The sequence below is a fragment of the Lithobates pipiens genome, unplaced genomic scaffold, assembly GCF_037356315.1.
Source record: "Lithobates pipiens isolate NorthernLeopardFrog02 unplaced genomic scaffold, aLitPip1_a1.2 Scaffold_22, whole genome shotgun sequence".
Lineage (NCBI taxonomy): Eukaryota > Metazoa > Chordata > Amphibia > Anura > Ranidae > Lithobates > Lithobates pipiens.
Genome location: NW_027507784.1, coordinates 184,893,781 through 184,912,227, shown reverse-complemented (window position 1 = coordinate 184,912,227; position 18,447 = coordinate 184,893,781). Strand labels below are relative to the sequence as shown.

Here is an 18,447-nt window from a genome sequence, read left to right as displayed (position 1 = left end):
ACTTCTTGGAGAGGGTCAAGTTTAGCTGATCGAGGCATGTCCCCTGGATCCTGTCAAACCGCCCCTAGAGTGTCCCAATTGTAGGGGCAGGTCTTAATACCAGCACTGGGTAAGTCAGGGCTTTTAACCTTTTACTGTGGGAGCCTGGTGTGTACTTGTGTCCTCAATTATGTTTTGCCCAGCAATACTCTATGAAGGAGAAGTTCCTAAAAAGTGGACTATCCATTAAGCAGAGCAGTCCATTTTTTGTCTTCATGCTCGAACTGTCCCCGTTGAGGACATCCCCATGTTTAAAGACTCAGTGAATAAAAGGCTAGAACCCTTTCTAATGCCTCAGTCCTAATCACAGATGAAGTCCTAGATACCCTTTAGATACAGTGAAAATATATATATTATATATATAATGGACCAAAGCGCCAAAAGGATTACTAGCAATATAAATCACCTTATGTATGTATTAATATCATGGATAAAAATTACCACATGATTTGAGCAGCTGCAGTGTGAAATGTAAATGGAAATGTGGTGTAAACAATTGATAGTGGAGTATAAATATACCACGCTAAATGCTACAGTGCCTTGCGAAAGTATTCGGCCCCCTTGAACTTTTCAACCTTTTGCCACATTTCAGGCTTCAAACATAAAGATATAACATTTTTATTTTTTGTGAAGAATCACCAACAAGTGGGACACAATTGTGAAGTGGAACGAAATCTATTGTATTTTTGAAACTTTTTTAACTAATAAAAAAATGAAAAGTGGGGCATGCAAAATTATTCGGCCCCCTTGCATTAATACTTTGTAGAGCCACCTTTTGCTGCGATTACAGCTGCAAGTCGCTTGGGGTATATGTCTATCAGTTTTGCACATCGAGAGACTGAAGTTCTTGCCCATTCTTCCTTGCAAAACAGCTCGAGCTCCGTGAGGTTGGATGGAGAGCGTTTGTGAACAGCAGTTTTCAGCTCTTTCCACAGATTCTCTATTGAATTCAGGTCTGGACTTTAACTTGGCCATTCTAACACCTGGATACGTTTATTTGTGAACCATTCCTTTGTAGATTTTGCTGTATGTTTGGGATGATTGTCTTGTTGGAAGATAAATCTCCGTCCCAGTTTCAGGTCTTTTGCAGACTCCAACAGGTTTTCATCCAGAATGGTCCTGTATTTGGCTGCATCCATCTTCCCCTCAATTTTAACCATCTTCCCTGTCCCTGCTGAAGAAAAGCAGGCCCAAACCATGATGCTGCCACCACCATGTTTGACAGTGGGGATGGTGTGTTGAGGGTGATGAGCTGAGTTGCTTTTACGCCAAACATATCGTTTTGCATTGTGGGCAAAAAGTTCGATTTTGGTTTCATCTGACCAGAGCACCTTCTTCCACATGTTTGGTGCGTCTCCCAGGTGCAGGGCCAGACCTACTATTGGGCTTGACTGGGCTCAAGCCCAGGGGCCCCGCCCAATAGGGGGCCCCGCAGCCCTGCCAAGATACATAGCTGAACCTGTCACTCAGAGAGCCACTGTCAGCTGCTAGGAGATTTGGAACAGCGAGAGAAGCGGGGGCTGTGCTGTGAACAGGAGGCGGGGCTGAGGAAATGTGTAACAGCGAGGGCTGGAGGAGCAAGTCAGTGTATGGTGCAGCAGACAGAGTGTAACTCCCCTCCCCCTCTCCAGCCCGCCACATTTAACTACACAGGTGCTGAATGGGGGAGCTGGGTGGGAGATGCACAGTACCTGAAGCCCCAGAAGGACATAGCAGAGGAAGGTATGACTATGGGAAGATCCTGCAGCACTGAGCACACACATCATTCTGGCTGAATGGGAAGAAGATGGTGGGGAGTGCTGCATAGTCACATGTAATGCTGGCCGGACAGTGTCTTCCAGAAATGTGTCTTTATACAGTGCAAAGTTACTGATCAGCCTCCCCCTCCCTCTGTAATCTTTGTTTTTTCTTTATAGCTGCACACTGTGATCAGATCTCTGGAAGTCCCTGCTGCCCCCCAGCATTCTGTGTCCAGTGACAGGTCACACATGGCTGATTGTTAACTATTTCAGCTCAGCTATTTAGCCAGAGCTCTGTGTGTGCTGCATAGTTTGATGTGTGTGTACACTGAGTTCAACCATATCAGCAGTCTCTGACCATCCCATGTACCGTGTCTGCAGTCTCTGACCATCTCTTGTACCGTGTCTGCAGTCTTTGACCATCCCATGTACCATGTCTGCAGTCTCTGACCATCCCATGTACCGTGTCTGCAGTCTCTGACCATCCCATGTACCGTGTCTGCAGTCTCTGACCATCCCATGTACCGTGTCTGCAGTCTCTGACCATCCCATGTACCATGTCTGCAGTCTCTGACCATCCCATGTACCGTCTCTGACCATCCCATGTACCGTCTCTGACCATCCCATGTACCGTCTCTGACCATCCCATGTACCGTCTCTGACCATCCCATGTACCGTCTCTGACCATCCCATGTACCGTGTCTGCAGTCTCTGACCATCCCATGTACCGTGTCTGCAGTCTCTGACCATCCCATGTACCGTGTCTGCAGTCTCTGACCATCCCATGTACCGTGTCTGCAGTCTCTGACCATCCCATGTACCGTGTCTGCAGTCTCTGACCATCCCATGTACCGTGTCTGCAGTCTCTGACCATCCCATGTACCGTGTCTGCAGTCTCTGACCATCCCATGTACCGTGTCTGCAGTCTCTGACCATCCCTTGTACCGGGTCTGCAGTCTCTGACCATCCCTTGTACCGGGTCTGCAGTCTCTGACCATCCCTTGTACCGGGTCTGCAGTCTCTGACCATCCCTTGTACCGGGTCTGCAGTCTCTGACCATCCCATGTACCGTGTCTGCAGTCTCTGACCATCCCTTGTACCGGGTCTGCAGTCTCTGACCATCCCTTGTACCGGGTCTGCAGTCTCTGACCATCCCTTGTACCGGGTCTGCAGTCTCTGACCATCCCTTGTACCGGGTCTGCAGTCTCTGACCATCCCTTGTACCGGGTCTGCAGTCTCTGACCATCCCTTGTACCGGGTCTGCAGTCTCTGACCATCCCTTGTACCGAGTCTGCAGTCTCTGACCATCCCTTGTACCGGGTCTGCAGTCTCTGACCATCCCTTGTACCGGGTCCGCAGTCTCTGACCATCCCTTGTACCGGGTCCGCAGTCTCTGACCATCCCTTGTACCGGGTCTGCAGTCTCTGACCATCCCTTGTACCGTGTCTGCAGTCTCTGACCATCCCATGTACCGTGTCTGCAGTCTCTGACCATCCCATGTACCGTGTCTGCAGTCTCTGACCATCCCATGTACCGTGTCTGCAGTCTCTGACCATCCCATGTACCGTCTCTGACCATCCCATGTACCGTCTCTGACCATCCCATGTACCGTCTCTGACCATCCCATGTACCGTCTCTGACCATCCCATGTACCGTCTCTGACCATCCCATGTACCGTCTCTGACCATCCCATGTACCGTCTCTGACCATCCCATGTACCGTCTCTGACCATCCCATGTACCGTCTCTGACCATCCCATGTACCGTGTCTGCAGTCTCTGACCATCCCATGTACCGTGTCTGCAGTCTCTGACCATCCCATGTACCGTGTCTGCAGTCTCTGACCATCCCATGTACCGTGTCTGCAGTCTCTGACCATCCCATGTACCGTGTCTGCAGTCTCTGACCATCCCATGTACCGTGTCTGCAGTCTCTGACCATCCCATGTACCGTGTCTGCAGTCTCTGACCATCCCATGTACCGTGTCTGCAGTCTCTGACCATCCCATGTACCGTGTCTGCAGTCTCTGACCATCCCTTGTACCGGGTCTGCAGTCTCTGACCATCCCTTGTACCGGGTCTGCAGTCTCTGACCATCCCTTGTACCGGGTCTGCAGTCTCTGACCATCCCTTGTACCGGGTCTGCAGTCTCTGACCATCCCTTGTACCGGGTCTGCAGTCTCTGACCATCCCTTGTACCGGGTCTGCAGTCTCTGACCATCCCTTGTACCGAGTCTGCAGTCTCTGACCATCCCTTGTACCGGGTCCGCAGTCTCTGACCATCCCTTGTACCGGGTCCGCAGTCTCTGACCATCCCTTGTACCGGGTCCGCAGTCTCTGACCATCCCTTGTACCGGGTCCGCAGTCTCTGACCATCCCTTGTACCGAGTCCGCAGTCTCTGACCATCCCTTGTACCGGGTCTGCAGTCTCTGACCATCCCTTGTACCGGGTCTGCAGTCTCTGACCATCCCTTGTACCGGGTCTGCAGTCTCTGACCATCCCTTGTACCGGGTCTGCAGTCTCTGACCATCCCTTGTACCGGGTCTGCAGTCTCTGACCATCCCTTGTACCGGGTCTGCAGTCTCTGACCATCCCTTGTACCGGGTCTGCAGTCTCTGACCATCCCTTGTACCGGGTCTGCAGTCTCTGACCATCCCTTGTACCGGGTCTGCAGTCTCTGACCATCCCTTGTACCGGGTCTGCAGTCTCTGACCATCCCTTGTACCGGGTCTGCAGTCTCTGACCATCCCTTGTACCGGGTCTGCAGTCTCTGACCATCCCTTGTACCGGGTCTGCAGTCTCTGACCATCCCTTGTACCGGGTCTGCAGTCTCTGACCATCCCTTGTACCGGGTCTGCAGTCTCTGACCATCCCTTGTACCGGGTCTGCAGTCTCTGACCATCCCTTGTACCGGGTCTGCAGTCTCTGACCCTCTCTTGTACCGGGTCTGCAGTCTCTGACCCTCTCTTGTACCGGGTCTGCAGTCTCTGACCCTCTCTTGTACCGGGTCTGCAGTCTCTGACCCTCTCTTGTACCGGGTCTGCAGTCTCTGACCCTCTCTTGTACCGGGTCTGCAGTCTCTGACCCTCTCTTGTACCGGGTCTGCACTCTCTGACCCTCTCTTGTACCGGGTCTGCACTCTCTGACCCTCCCTTGTACCGGGTCTTCACTCTCTGACCCTCTCTTGTACCGGGTCTTCACTCTCTGACCCTCTCTTGTACCGGGTCTGCACTCTCTGACCCTCTCTTGTACCGGGTCTGCACTCTCTGACCCTCTCTTGTACCGGGTCTGCACTCTCTGACCCTCTCTTGTACCGGGTCTGCACTCTCTGACCCTCTCTTGTACCGGGTCTGCACTCTCTGACCCTCTCTTGTACCGGGTCTGCACTCTCTGACCCTCTCTTGTACCGGGTCTGCACTCTCTGACCCTCTCTTGTACCGGGTCTGCACTCTCTGACCCTCTCTTGTACCGGGTCTGCACTCTCTGACCCTCTCTTGTACCGGGTCTGCACTCTCTGACCCTCTCTTGTACCGGGTCTGCACTCTCTGACCCTCTCTTGTACCGGGTCTGCACTCTCTGACCCTCTCTTGTACCGGGTCTGCACTCTCTGACCCTCTCTTGTACCGGGTCTGCACTCTCTGACCCTCTCTTGTACCGGGTCTGCACTCTCTGACCCTCTCTTGTACCGGGTCTGCACTCTCTGACCCTCTCTTGTACCGGGTCTGCACTCTCTGACCCTCTCTTGTACCGGGTCTGCACTCTCTGACCCTCTCTTGTACCGGGTCTGCACTCTCTGACCCTCTCTTGTACCGGGTCTGCACTCTCTGACCCTCTCTTGTACCGGGTCTGCACTCTCTGACCCTCTCTTGTACCGGGTCTGCACTCTCTGACCCTCTCTTGTACCGGGTCTGCACTCTCTGACCCTCTCTTGTACCGGGTCTGCACTCTCTGACCCTCTCTTGTACCGGGTCTGCAGTCTTTGATCCTCTCTTGTACCGGGTCTGCAGTCTTTGATCCTCTCTTGTACCGTGTCTGCAGTCTCTGATCCTCTCTTGTACCGGGTCTGCAGTCTCTGACCATCTCCTGCAGTGTGTCTTACACATATACAACTCACATCGCTCACACACACAGCCTACATAGGCTGTATGTGAGTGATAAGAGGTGTATATGTGTGACATAGGCTGCATATGAGTGACATTATACACACATACACAGAAAATTTTCACACATATATTAATGTGTCGTGGGGGGTCCTGTTGCGTCACCTCCCTGAAATTAGTTTTTGCAGGTTGGGATTAGGGAATGAGCTCTGGCATATTCACACACTCCATGTGCAGAGCCCGCCAGGAAGTCAGCGCAACGCAGCATACATCAGAGCAACGTCTCGCTGCCTGTGATTTGCGCAGCGCTACGTCAACTTCCTGGCGGGCTCTGCACGTGGAGTGTGCGAACACGCTGGAGCTCATCCCTAGTTGGGATGTCTGTGACTGTGAGCCGAGCCGAGTATACTCTGCTACTCTCGGCTCTGCTCGGGACTGCGAGAAGACCCGGGAGCTGCAAAGATACACAGGACTCTGTATCTCTGCGGTGCCATTTTTAAACTTCAAGACTGCAATGACAACAAGGCTGCAAATGACACTAACAAGGCTGCATTGATGCACATTTAAATGTAAGGTTTTTTTTTTTCCTTAAACTTCCCTCCTAAACTTTGGGCGCGTGTTATACGCCGGCGCGTGTTATATGGTAATGTATAGAAGGTAGGGCCCGAAAGTGAATCAAGCCCAGGGGCCCCGACCACCGTAAGTCCTGCCCTGCCCAGGTGGCTTGTGGCAAACTTTAGACGAGACTTTTTATGGATATCTTTAAGAAATGGCTTTCTTCTTGCCACTCTTCCATAAAGGCCAGATTTGTGCAGTGTACGACTGATTGTTGTCCTATGGACAGACTCCCACCTCAGCTGTAGTTCTCTGCAGTTCATCCAGAGTGATCATGGGCCTCTTGGCATCTCTGATCAGTCTTCTTCTTGTCTGAGCTGAAAGTTTAGAGGGACGGCCAGGTCTTGGTAGATTTGCAGTGGTCTGATACTCCTTCCATTTCAAAATGATCGCTTGCACAGTGCTCCTTGGGATGTTTAAAGCTTGGGAAATCTTTTTGTATCCAAATCCGGCTTTAAACTTCTCCACAACAGTATTACGGACCTGCCTGGTGTGTTCCTTGGTCTTCATGATGCTCTCTGCGCTTTCAACAGAACCCTGAGACTATCACAGAGCAGGTGCATTTATACAGAGACTTGATTAAGCACAGGTGGATTCTATTTATCACCATCAGTCATTTAGGACAACATTGGATCATTCAGAGATCCTCGCTGAACTTCTGGAGTGAGTTTGCTGCACTGAAAGTAAAGGGGCCGAATAATTTTGCACGCACCACTTTTCAGTTTTTTATTTGCTAAAAAAGTTTAAAATATCCAATAGATATAATTCGTTCCACTTCACAATTGTGTCCCACTTGTTGGTGATTCTTCACAAAAAATTAAAATTTTATATCTTTATGTTTGAAGCCTGAAATGTGGCAAAAGGTTGAAAAGTTCAAGGGGGCCGAATACTTTCGCAAGGCGCTGTATATGCAATATATTGCTTTATACAGAAAAAAAGTAAAATACTGAAAACCAATAAATAAAACAGTCCCCAGTGAAAAGGGCTGGTGCTTATGGAACAATGATAAAAAAAAACTCATACAGTGCTGTGACTTGATAAGTAGTTCCGTGTTCCTTATGTGCTTAAATAGGGTGCCAGCCCAGTAGATGTGCACTTACCCTTGGGATTGGACCAACTATCGCTAGTTAGGTCAAATACATGTGTGTGGCGACCTCTGAAGATATCCTCTGGACCGCTGGTTGACTATGTTGAATGTTCCTCATATAGATGGATACAATAGAGCAAACCTCATTGCTCAGTACCATTTAAAAATAACTTTTATTCCAAAAAAATAAGATATTCAACTCGTATGCATGAGTGCCTGATATACTGGCACCCGGAGCGAACAGCAGTTAAAAATATCATCCGTTAAAGAGGAAGTAAACCCTGGTGGGTTTACTTCCTCTTTCCTTCCCTGCAAAGGTAAAGCATAATGGACCACTATGCATCGCATAGTAACCCATTATGTGTCACTTACCTGACACAGGAGCCAGCGATGTCACCGCTGTCCCCTGTAGTCCGGCGCATCCATCTTTTCGGTGGGGTCTCGCAGCTACGCCGCTGTCATTCGGCGGAGCCGCGATGACATCACTCCCGCGCATGCGCACGGGAGCTGACACGCGCGGCAGCTCCATTGTTGGAAATGCCGCACTTAGTGCGCCTGCGCGCCGCTGTCTACGGCGCATGCGCCGTAGACAGCGGTGCCTGTCTTCGGGCAAATATCTCCTAAACCGTATAGGTTTAGGAGATATTTCTTGGACCTACAGGTAAGCCTTAATCTAGGCTTACCTGTAGGTCAAAATGGTTTGTAAGGGTTTACAACCACTTTAAATCTGCCTGATCAGTTCATGCAGTGAAAGACTCGATTTCCGGGTATGGGCGGAAGTTGTAACGATCACATGACTCAACCTCTATGCATTTTGGGGCCTACTACAGGTATATAGATAAACTGATTGTGTGGGAGGGACAAATTACATCTCTTAATAAGTTTATTGAACATCTCAATCTGAACAAGTATGGAATGAAGTTTACAGAAGTTTAAAAAGAAGCAGATCTGGTTCTGGCTTGAGCAGAGCTCCACGTTTCACCCTGTCCATCGTTCACATCCCAGGTGTAGAAAACTGGCAGGTGCATTTCCTCAGTCATCAAAGTCCAAACTCTGGAGAAAGGTCTCTCCATCCAGGGATGTTTTAAGACCTCTGTGAGAGGTAGAGGACACTGGACGTGGTCCTCCTAGCTTGCAAGTTCAGGCATTCTCTAGCCTTCACACTAGATGCTCTGGTAGCTCTGTGGGATCAGTTCAACCTGATCTATGCCTTTCATATTTCAAATGCTTTTTATTGAGTATTGACTGTTTGGATATCCCAATGTACCTGAACACTTCATCCTGTGTTTCTTAATGTTCCTAAAATGTTTTTTGTTAATCACAAAATCCTTTTTCTTGGAGTATTTTAAGGCAAACGGGTTCCTTCCTTCTGTTCTTATGATCCACTCCTACTATTGCTTGCAATGGCAGTATGCTGGAAGTGGGAGAGCTGTACTGGATTGTCCCTACAGATTTGTTTTCCAATGTCCAATCTCCTGAGGGCAGCCACATAATCGGATGTAATGGAATACTTCCTCTTGTGTTCTCCAATGTACTTCAGGAAAATATTTTTTTGGTAAATCAAAAGTCCAATTTTTAAACTCGTTTAGTTATATAGCTTGGAAAAATATTGCAACTGTAATTTTCTTTTTTGCATGCTTTGATTTATGGTTTATAATGATACTTTGTTAAAAATATTTTATATAATATATGTAAGAATATAATTTTAATGATGTTTACTTTTTATTGCTTAGGGTGGTTCCCCTACCCCTTTTGATCGCAATTATGGAACAAAACTAGGAGTCAAGGCTGTACAATGGATTTCTGAAAAACTGAGAGAGTCTTATCGCAGGGGTAAGGGGAACTCCAGGATCAAAGCTGTCATTATGGATATATTTTTTTTTTACCAGAAAGTTTCTATGCTTATAACCCCCCAGATATTGTGACCCATGTTCTTTTCTTACATCAGGGGACACAGAGCCATAGTAATTACTATGTGGGTTATATCGGACCGACAGGTGCTGGACCCTGGTATGCCCCTAAGGCATGTACTCCCCTATATAACCCCTCCCATTACTGGGAGTCCTCAGTTTTTTAGCCAGTGTCTAAGGTGTTGGTCAAGGGTAAAGATGTGCTGTGCTGAGCTCCACAGGTTGTAATCCTTGATGAGGGCTAGCCGTGCTGACCGTATCCGTTCTGATGTCTTTTCATGGGCTAAATGAATAGTACCTGTGCCTCGTGTCCGAAGAAACAAGGTTTTGCTTGCAAATGCTTCTCTTTAGAGAGCTGGGCCTTGGGATCCAGTACTTTTTGGTAGTGAGGCCATAAAGTTTTTACTGGCAGGGTGCTGTCGCAAGTCCAGGATTGTGGGATAACCCAAGGTTTCCCGGTTCCTGAAGGTTTCCTATAAGGTCTCAGAGCCTACCGTGAAGGGTGAAGATAGGGTCTTTATCTCTGATAAGACCCTGCTGCGAGGATAAGGTAAGGGAGATTCTCAGGAATTTCTCCTTCTATGTATAGTGTTGTCTTGCCTATGTGTCACCACTGGGGGCTGTATTGAGCACTCACCGTCCTGACGCTGGAAATAGCAGAAGCCTTCACTCTACTCTCCTCCAGCCGGAACAGACCCTCTGGTAAGAAAAGGGGGGTCTGGTCGCTTCCTGTTTTAGGGGACATGCCAGAACAGTTGCCTCTTTTCTTTTGGAAAAAAAAATGTTTTTTCAAAGGGCAGACCGCGGCCGCTCGGCGGAGGATTTACCCCCACCATGCTTACAGGTCCACAGGACGCCACTAACACGGAAAAGCATTTTCCTTAAAAGGAAGGGGGGCGTAATTTGCAGGGGGCGTGGCTAACGGCGGCAGAAGCCAGCCACACATTGAGGAAGCTGGCCTCAGCGCTGTATGTGTAGAAGCTGCTGCTGGCTGGAGGGACAGAGCAAGTGGATGGCTTGGTCAGGTTAGTGAACACAGGCTTACTCCTTTGGCACATTATACTTTACTGAAGCTAGGGTTAATAGCAGCTAATTACACTTAACCATAGCCTAGCAATGTACATTCTTTTGCATAGTGCCTCTGCTTTATGCTTCAGGGTATGAATGGTAATGGGACAAGGAACTTCTCCAAAAGGTCATTTGTTTGCACTGTAAACTAAATGCATTTCCAAAAGAATGTCATCCTCCTCTGAGAGGGATATGGCTAGTCAGATTGAGCCGTCAGGGGTAGAACACTTCAGTCCCTGTATATATCATACAAACGTTTTTTTTTCTTCTACCATTTAAAAGTTTGAAAAGAAGATTAATACTATGATGTCTCTCCATAGTAGGACTAAACATAGCAGATTCCCATTTAGTCCTCAGGGCCCTTTTGTTGAGGTGCAGGAGGCTGGGGATCAGGTAGATCTTCCCAAAATATAGGAAGATACTTATTTATCCTCTTCGGAGGATCCAAAGATGGAAGGAGTAGCATCACAAGTCAGGTGCTTGTGTACTCCCTTACTTAACCCTTTTGTTGCCTGCAGCACAGGCTCTTGAGGTATCTACCGTATATACTCGAGTATAAGCCGAGATTTTCAGCCTCTTTTTTGAGGCTGAAAGTGCCCCCCTCGGCTTATACTCGAGTCATCGCTGTCTGCCTGCTCGATCAGCGTGTCGAGCAGACAGACAGCGGCCATTCTATTCTAATTCAAAAGCCGCGCCTCCGGCTCCGCCTTCGCCTGTGATAGGCGGAACACTGAATTTCCCAGCAGCCTGTGTTCCGCCTATCACGGACATCCGCTCATCCTCGTACTACGGACGAGGATGAAAGGATGGCCGTGATAGGCGGAACACAGACTGCTGGGAAATTGTGTTCCGCCTATCACAGACAGGGAGGCGCGGCATTTGAACAGGAAAATGGGCGCCGACGAAGAGCGGTGATCCTGGGACGGGACCGGACGGAGGCTCGGCTCGGCTCGGGACGGGACGGGACCGGACGGAGTCTCGGGACGGGACGGGACCGGACCGGACGGAGGCTCGGCTCGGGACGGGACGGGACCGGACGGAGGCTCGGGACCGGACGGAGGCTGGGGACACAGGTAGGCTGGACACACACACACACACACACACACACACACACACACACACACACACACACACACACACACGGATGGACACACACACAGGGATGGATGGATGGATGGACGGACACACACAGGGATGGATGGATGGATGGACACACACACAGGGATGGATGGATGGATGGACACACACACACACAGGGATGGATGGATGGATGGACACACACACACACAGGGATGGATGGATGGATGGACACACACACAGGGATGGACAGGCATATCTCACCCTCGGCTTATACACGAGTCAATAGGTTTCCCAGTTTTTTGGGGGTAAATTGGGGGCCTCGGCTTATACTCGGGTCGGCCTATACTCGAGTATATACGGTACCTCTAATTGGGTTCATTAGAACCTCCCCCACCTGGGGATGTTTTTTCCTATTCATGCATAGTTTATGTATTCTGAATGGGAACATTTCTTTGAAGAAAATGGGTTCCAGCAATTGATGCCGCAATTACTTCAGTGAGCAGAGTCTCACATGTCCAGTGGATAATGCACTAATGTTAACCACTTGCTTACTGGGCACTTAAACCCCCCTCATGCCCAGACCAATTTTCAGCTTTCAGCGCTGATGCACTTTGAATGACAATTGCTCAGGCATACAACACTGTACCCAAATGAAATTTTTATCATTTTTTTCCCACAAATAGAGCTTTCTTTTGGTGGTATTTAATTACAGCTGGGAGTTTTATTTTTTGCTAAACAAAAAAAGATGCAAAAAAAAATAAAATTATGTTTAATAGTTTGTTATAAAATTTTGCAAACAGGTCATTTTTCTCCTTCATTGAAGTGCGCTGATGAGGCGGCACTGATAGGCTGCATTGGTAGGCATTGATAGGCTGCACTGGTGGGCACTGATAGGCATAGTTAAGGCAGCACTAATAGGCACAGATAAGGCGGCACTGATGGGCACAGATGAGGCGGCACTGATGGGCAAAGATGGGCACAGATAAGATGGCACGGATGGGTGGCAAAGATGGGTGGCACTAAGGGGCACTAATAGGTACCACTGATGGGCACTGATAGGTGGCACTGATGGGCACTGATAGATGACACTGATGGGCACAGATGTGGCACTGGGGTGCAGCACCTTTGAGGCAGATTGTGGGCACTGCTGGGTGGCACTGTGGGCACTGCTGGGTGGCACTGACAGGGGGGGACACATTTTTTATTGATGTGGCACTGGCAGGGGGCAGGTGGGCACTGGCAGGGCTGGCCGTGATCGGGACTGATGTCCCGATCACGGCCGCCGGTGATCGGCTCTTTTTTTTTTCTCCTCGCGCTGTCAGTGCGAGGAGGAATAATAGCCGATTACCGGCTCCGTTGTATCACATGATCAGCTGTCATTGGCTGACAGCTGATCACGTGATAAGGGGTCGGGACCGACCCCTTGCTCGGATCGGTGATCAGGCGAGTCTCATAGACTCGCCGATCACAGAGCGCGCCGCGCACGCCCCTAAGGGGGCGCGCAGGCCGCTCAAGCACGGGACGACGTCAATAAACGTAGTCCCGGCAAAGGAGATCCGCGCTGTAGCCGTCATTCGGCTATAGCGCGGGTCTCAAGTGGTTAAAGGATCCAGCAAATTAAAGTTGGAACTTCCTTTTAAAGACAAGATGTCTTTTGCAGTTCAGTAGCGCAGCTGGTTCTTGCTGCAATTGGTGTATCTCAGTCCATTAACCCTTTAACGTCTGCTCCACCATTTTGGTGGAGCACATTTTGAGTCATGCTAACTTGAAAAATGTGGACTTCAAAGGGTTAAGGAACAGTTTGTGGAGATACCCATTTTTAAACTTCAAGACTGCAATGACACTGGACAAGGCTGCATTGATGGGCATTTAAACGAAAGTTTTTTTCCTTAAACTTCCCTCCTAAACTTAGGGTGCGTGTTATACGCCGGCGCGTGTTATACGCCAATAAATATGGTAATGTATAGAAGGTAGGGCCCGAAAGTGACTCAAGCCCAGGGGCCCCCACCACCCTAAGTCCTGCCCTGGATATGTTAGAGATGGGGTATTCCAGACATGGACTTATTCGTGTCCAGATTCATTAACAAGGGGTCCGCTAGCAGGCGGGACAGATGCATTAGTCTTCCCATGGGATCAGTTTTCACTGATCCATGCTTTTCCTCCAGTTCTGCTACTTTCGCGCCTTCTCCACAGGATTAAGCAGGAACAAAAGGAGACGATTCTGGCGGCCCCAGCGGGTCCCAGAAGATTTTGATTTACTGAGATCATAAAGATGGCAGTAGTAGTCCTTCGGACTCTGCCATTATAGCCAGACCTTCTTGCACAAGGTCTGGTATTTCATCCTACCTTAAGGACGAAAAATTTAACAGGTTTGACTGTTGAATCCCACTCTATAAAAGATCGTGGGTGATCTCCTTCCGTAGTATCTACTTTGATTAATGCCAGGAAGCCGGCTTCCTGAATCCCTTACTATAGAATCTGAAAGGCATATGTTTCTTGGCGTGGATCAAGGGGTTGGCACCCCAGGAAGTATGTCATAGGCAGGGTTCCTGATTTCCTGCATATGGGATCTGTAATGAAGCTGGTCTTGACTTCCATAAAGAGTCAGATCCTGGCCTTGTCAGTGTTTTTCCTATGGCCTCTTGATTCCCACTCTTGGTGCGTAGCTTATTCAGGGGGTAACCTGGTTTATTCCCCCTATCAAGGCACCTCTAAATCCTTGATTTAAAATTGGTCTTATTGTTGAATCAGCCGTTTGAACCTTACAAGAAATTTCCTTGGTTCTTTTGACAAGATAATCTTTTCTGGTTGCCATTTCTTCTGCTCATCCTGAACTTTTACCAAAAGTGGTAACAGGTTTTCATTTAAACCAAGATATTATTCTTCCGTCTTTCTCCCAGAGCCTTAATCTAGGGAAGAGAAAGACTACATAGCATTAATTCAATACCTCAAAAAAGGTGGGATTTTAAAGGCAATATCAACAAAGACCGAAAAAAATAATTTGTATATAAAAAAGAAAAATATTTATTAATACAAAAAAATATATGTAAAATCAATAACCCAATATGATTATATAATTGTACAAACAGTTTGAACAATAAGATGTACAGGATATACAGCAACAAAGAGCGGCTCTTCCAATGCGTTTTGAATAGTGCATACAATTTCTTCTTCAGGGAAGCCACTCTCTGAAAACACACAATATTAAATAAATATAATATAAATACACTGAAGACAAATATTTATGTTTATATTACACCATACACAATGAACAACCATAACACTGGATTACTCACATATCAACCCTCTGGTTCAGGGCTAAGGTTTTCCCCACCAAACAACCTAATTAGGGTCACCCGTTACTAATCACTGCACAAAGAGCCCAAGAGTCAGAGACTCAACGATAGATGTATACCAAAGCTTCATCAGATCTGTCTCTAGGCCCAGATGTAAATACAAAACTGGGCCAACAATCACCAGGAAAAGGGGACCTATAACAAAACAAAAAATCGAACAAAACAATCAGCAAACGAAACGCAAAAAAAAAACAAAAAACATTTTTACTTACAAAAATGTTGAAATATTAGAATTTTCGTAAGACACCCAGTCCTCCACAATCCTCCACAACATCCATAGTACTGATGTCATATATCGACCATTACCATATCACCTTAATCCCAGAGACAGGTAAGAAGCGAACACCTTCTGGGCTCCTGGCGTTTGCCTTCCTTCTCATGTTAAGAGCACACTCATCCAGGGTGATTAGTGCCTCTTGGGTGGTGCATCATCAGGCATCTATGGCTCAGATCTGTAAGGCCGTGACTTGATCTTCAGTTCATACGTTTATCAGATTTCATCAAATTGATATTAAAGGTTTTTTTTTTTTTTTCACAAGAACACAACACTAAATATGAAATAATGCACATAAAGCGCAAATTAATGGAAGAACCAAATAGATAAATAATAGCAGTCCACTCACAAGTTCATAAAGTAGGAAAACAGTATAGAGGATACAACTAGAATAGGAAATAAAGAACATAACACGTGTTTTGTTTTGTTTTTTTGCGGGGGAGCCAGTCTCCAAGACTGACGATTGTTATAAGAATAGAGCTGTGAATCTCGATTCTTGCTCTTTATAGTTATATTTTCAACAAGGATAAATTAGGTAAATAACAAATGTAACAAGGGGGTAGGGGAAAGAAAAAATGTTTTAAGAAAAGGTTTGAATTCTAAAAAAAAAAAAAAGATATTAAAAGTTATGAGGATATTGCCTTTGGGCGCAGTATACTGCTGGCTGCATTATGAGTCCTCTGGCCTCCTGTTTTTGTTTTGTCTCCCCCCTTTCAGTTGCCATTGCTATGGGACATCCCACATAGTAATTACTATGGCGCTGTGTCCCCTGATGTAAGAAAAGAAAATAGGATTTTTATAACTGCTTACCTGTCAAATCCTTTTCTTTGATGTACATCAGGGGACACAGAGGTCCCTCCCTTCTTTGGGATACACTTGTATTGCTTGGCTACAAAACTGAGGACTAGTAATGGGAGGGGTTATATAGGGGAGTACACGCCTTAGGGGCATGCCAGTGTCCAGCACCTGTTGGTCCGATATAACCCACATAGTAATTACTATGGCTCTGTGTCCTGTACATCATTATGTACATCAAAGAAAATGATTTTACAGGTAAGCTGTTATAAAAATCCTATTTTTCTATTTCAATCATTTTTTGATTTATTTTTCCAAAGAAAAAAATGCAGAAGTAGTACGTGTAATAATAGTGATTAACATGTATAAATAGGTGGTCCATATCATGAACTTGGTATGGAGGTATTCACTTTTTAGGTCATTATAGAAGACCGGGGGGACTTTTTACCTCCTGGAGGTAAAGAGATTTAACCTTCACATATGAAAAGGCTTCTTCACAGTATAGAATTGTAAAAATGTGAAATAGACTCCCTCAAAAACTGGTTCTGGCCAGCATAGAAATATGCACAAAATATAACTGGATACTAATATTTAGAGGTAATATGTGTCATGCATAGTTGATCTAGAGAATATCTAATTGCCTCATGGGGTACGAGGAATTCATTTTCTTTCCCCCAATTGGAGAAAATTAAATTCTGATACCTCTGGATCAACTGTGGGTAGGTTTCTATTCGTGGTGTTTTTATTATTTTATTTGTTGAAATAGATAGACTGGTGCCTTTTTTCCAACCCATGTAACGAAGAACAACTTTATTCGAATAGTATTAGGAAGCACAAATTATAAGACATAAGCTAAATGCTAAAAACACTTCAAATAATATACATCCCCATCCACCAGATGTATATTAAGCCAAATGGTCCTGCCAAGGGCTGCTGTTAGAAATTGTGGGGCCCTGTACAGCCTACTTGACACAGAAATCATTATTAGTGGACACAAACACAAAACAACATACCTTACAAAATGATGGGCTGGGCAGGAGGTTACAGTAGGGGGGGGCAGAAAGGCACATTACAGGGGGTACGGGGGGCAGGAGGGCAAAGTGGTTAAGAGGGCACAGTACAAGAGGGAGCAGGAAGGTAGAGTATAGGGACAGTAATGTAGAATACAGATATGTTCTACTCAAGCAGAGCTGTGCAGCATAGCTGCTTTCACAGATCTTGCCTATTCTCAGGCTTTCACTGGGCTAAATCTACAACTGGAATGACATCTCTCCCTCTACTCTCCCCTCCAGTGTTTCTCACTCTCGTCTGGCTCTTTGCAAAGGTTAAGGAAGAACCCTGAGGCAGAATATCTTTTACTGCTGATGTTTGTGTGAGATGTGTACTGCGTCAATCACATGGGATGAATAGGAGAGGAGGGTCAGCAGGGATTGGCTCAGTACACCTCCTGCCCACACAAGCAGTAGTAAGATGCTCTGCTTCAGGGCTCTTTCTTAGCCACTGAAAAAAATGGGGTGGGGCTGGAAACCATGGGGTAGGAGGGGGGAGTGGGTAAGAGATGATGGATGGATAGAGAAGAACTGGAGTGAAACACTGGGATCCTGGTCTGTATAGGGATAAAGGAGGAGGATTTGTGCTGGCATGAGGGGTGGGGGGGGGGGAGAGGAAAATTAGTTAGGGGAACTGGAAAGGGATGGTCAGAGATGGGGACTATTGTTGGCTACTACTGTTGAGGTATTTCCACAGTATAATCAACGAGGCCGGCTGACAGATGGAGGGGGGGGGGGGAGTGATCTCCATTGAATCGTAAAGAAACAGTGTGCAGGGTGAGGGATTCTGGCCATTTGCAGTGTTTGTGTACCCTGGGACACACACCTGTGTGAAGGTGAAGTACCTCCAAAGAAGCAGCAGATAGATGAGGAGGGAGGGAAAGTAAACTGGAGGGACTATTGTTGGGAAAGTGTCAGGAAAAAAAATCCGTCTGGCTGGGGAATAGGCTGTAGGGCTGCTAGATAGATGAGGCCGATAACAGAAGTGTAGTAAAAGATCCGACAAAAGCGAGAAAAAAAGGCACCTAAGGCCCCTGGGCAGTTCTCAGAGGTGCCTATGCATTACAACAGCCCTAGGAAGGGGCCGGTAAATTACATATTTATCGGCCCTTCCTCTGCTTTTAGTCCCAGTTTCCCCCCTACAGTGCTGCCTGCTTTCGTCTCCTGCCAGACACTGCAGGGGGGGTCATATGTGGCCCAGACAGGGAGGCAGATCAGTGCGGTTACTGAAACGATGACCTTGTATGTCTCTCCCTCCAGCAGCTGAAAGCCAGTTGGTGTGAGAATTTTGGCTTTCAGCTGCTGGAGGGAGAGACATACAGGGCATCGTTTTGGT

General features: G+C 47.3%; 1 protein-coding gene across 1 annotated transcript in view; it reads left to right on the top strand.

Moving 5' to 3' along the window:
• LOC143924420 (ATP-dependent 6-phosphofructokinase, liver type) overlaps nucleotides 1–18,447 on the top strand; it is a 336,686-nt gene that overhangs the window by 285,942 nt on the left and 32,297 nt on the right. Inside the window, exon 20 of the mRNA XM_077448722.1 lies at nucleotides 9,313–9,412. Within this exon, the coding sequence (XP_077304848.1) occupies nucleotides 9,313–9,412 (100 nt within the window). The remainder of the gene's footprint in view (nucleotides 1–9,312; nucleotides 9,413–18,447) is intronic.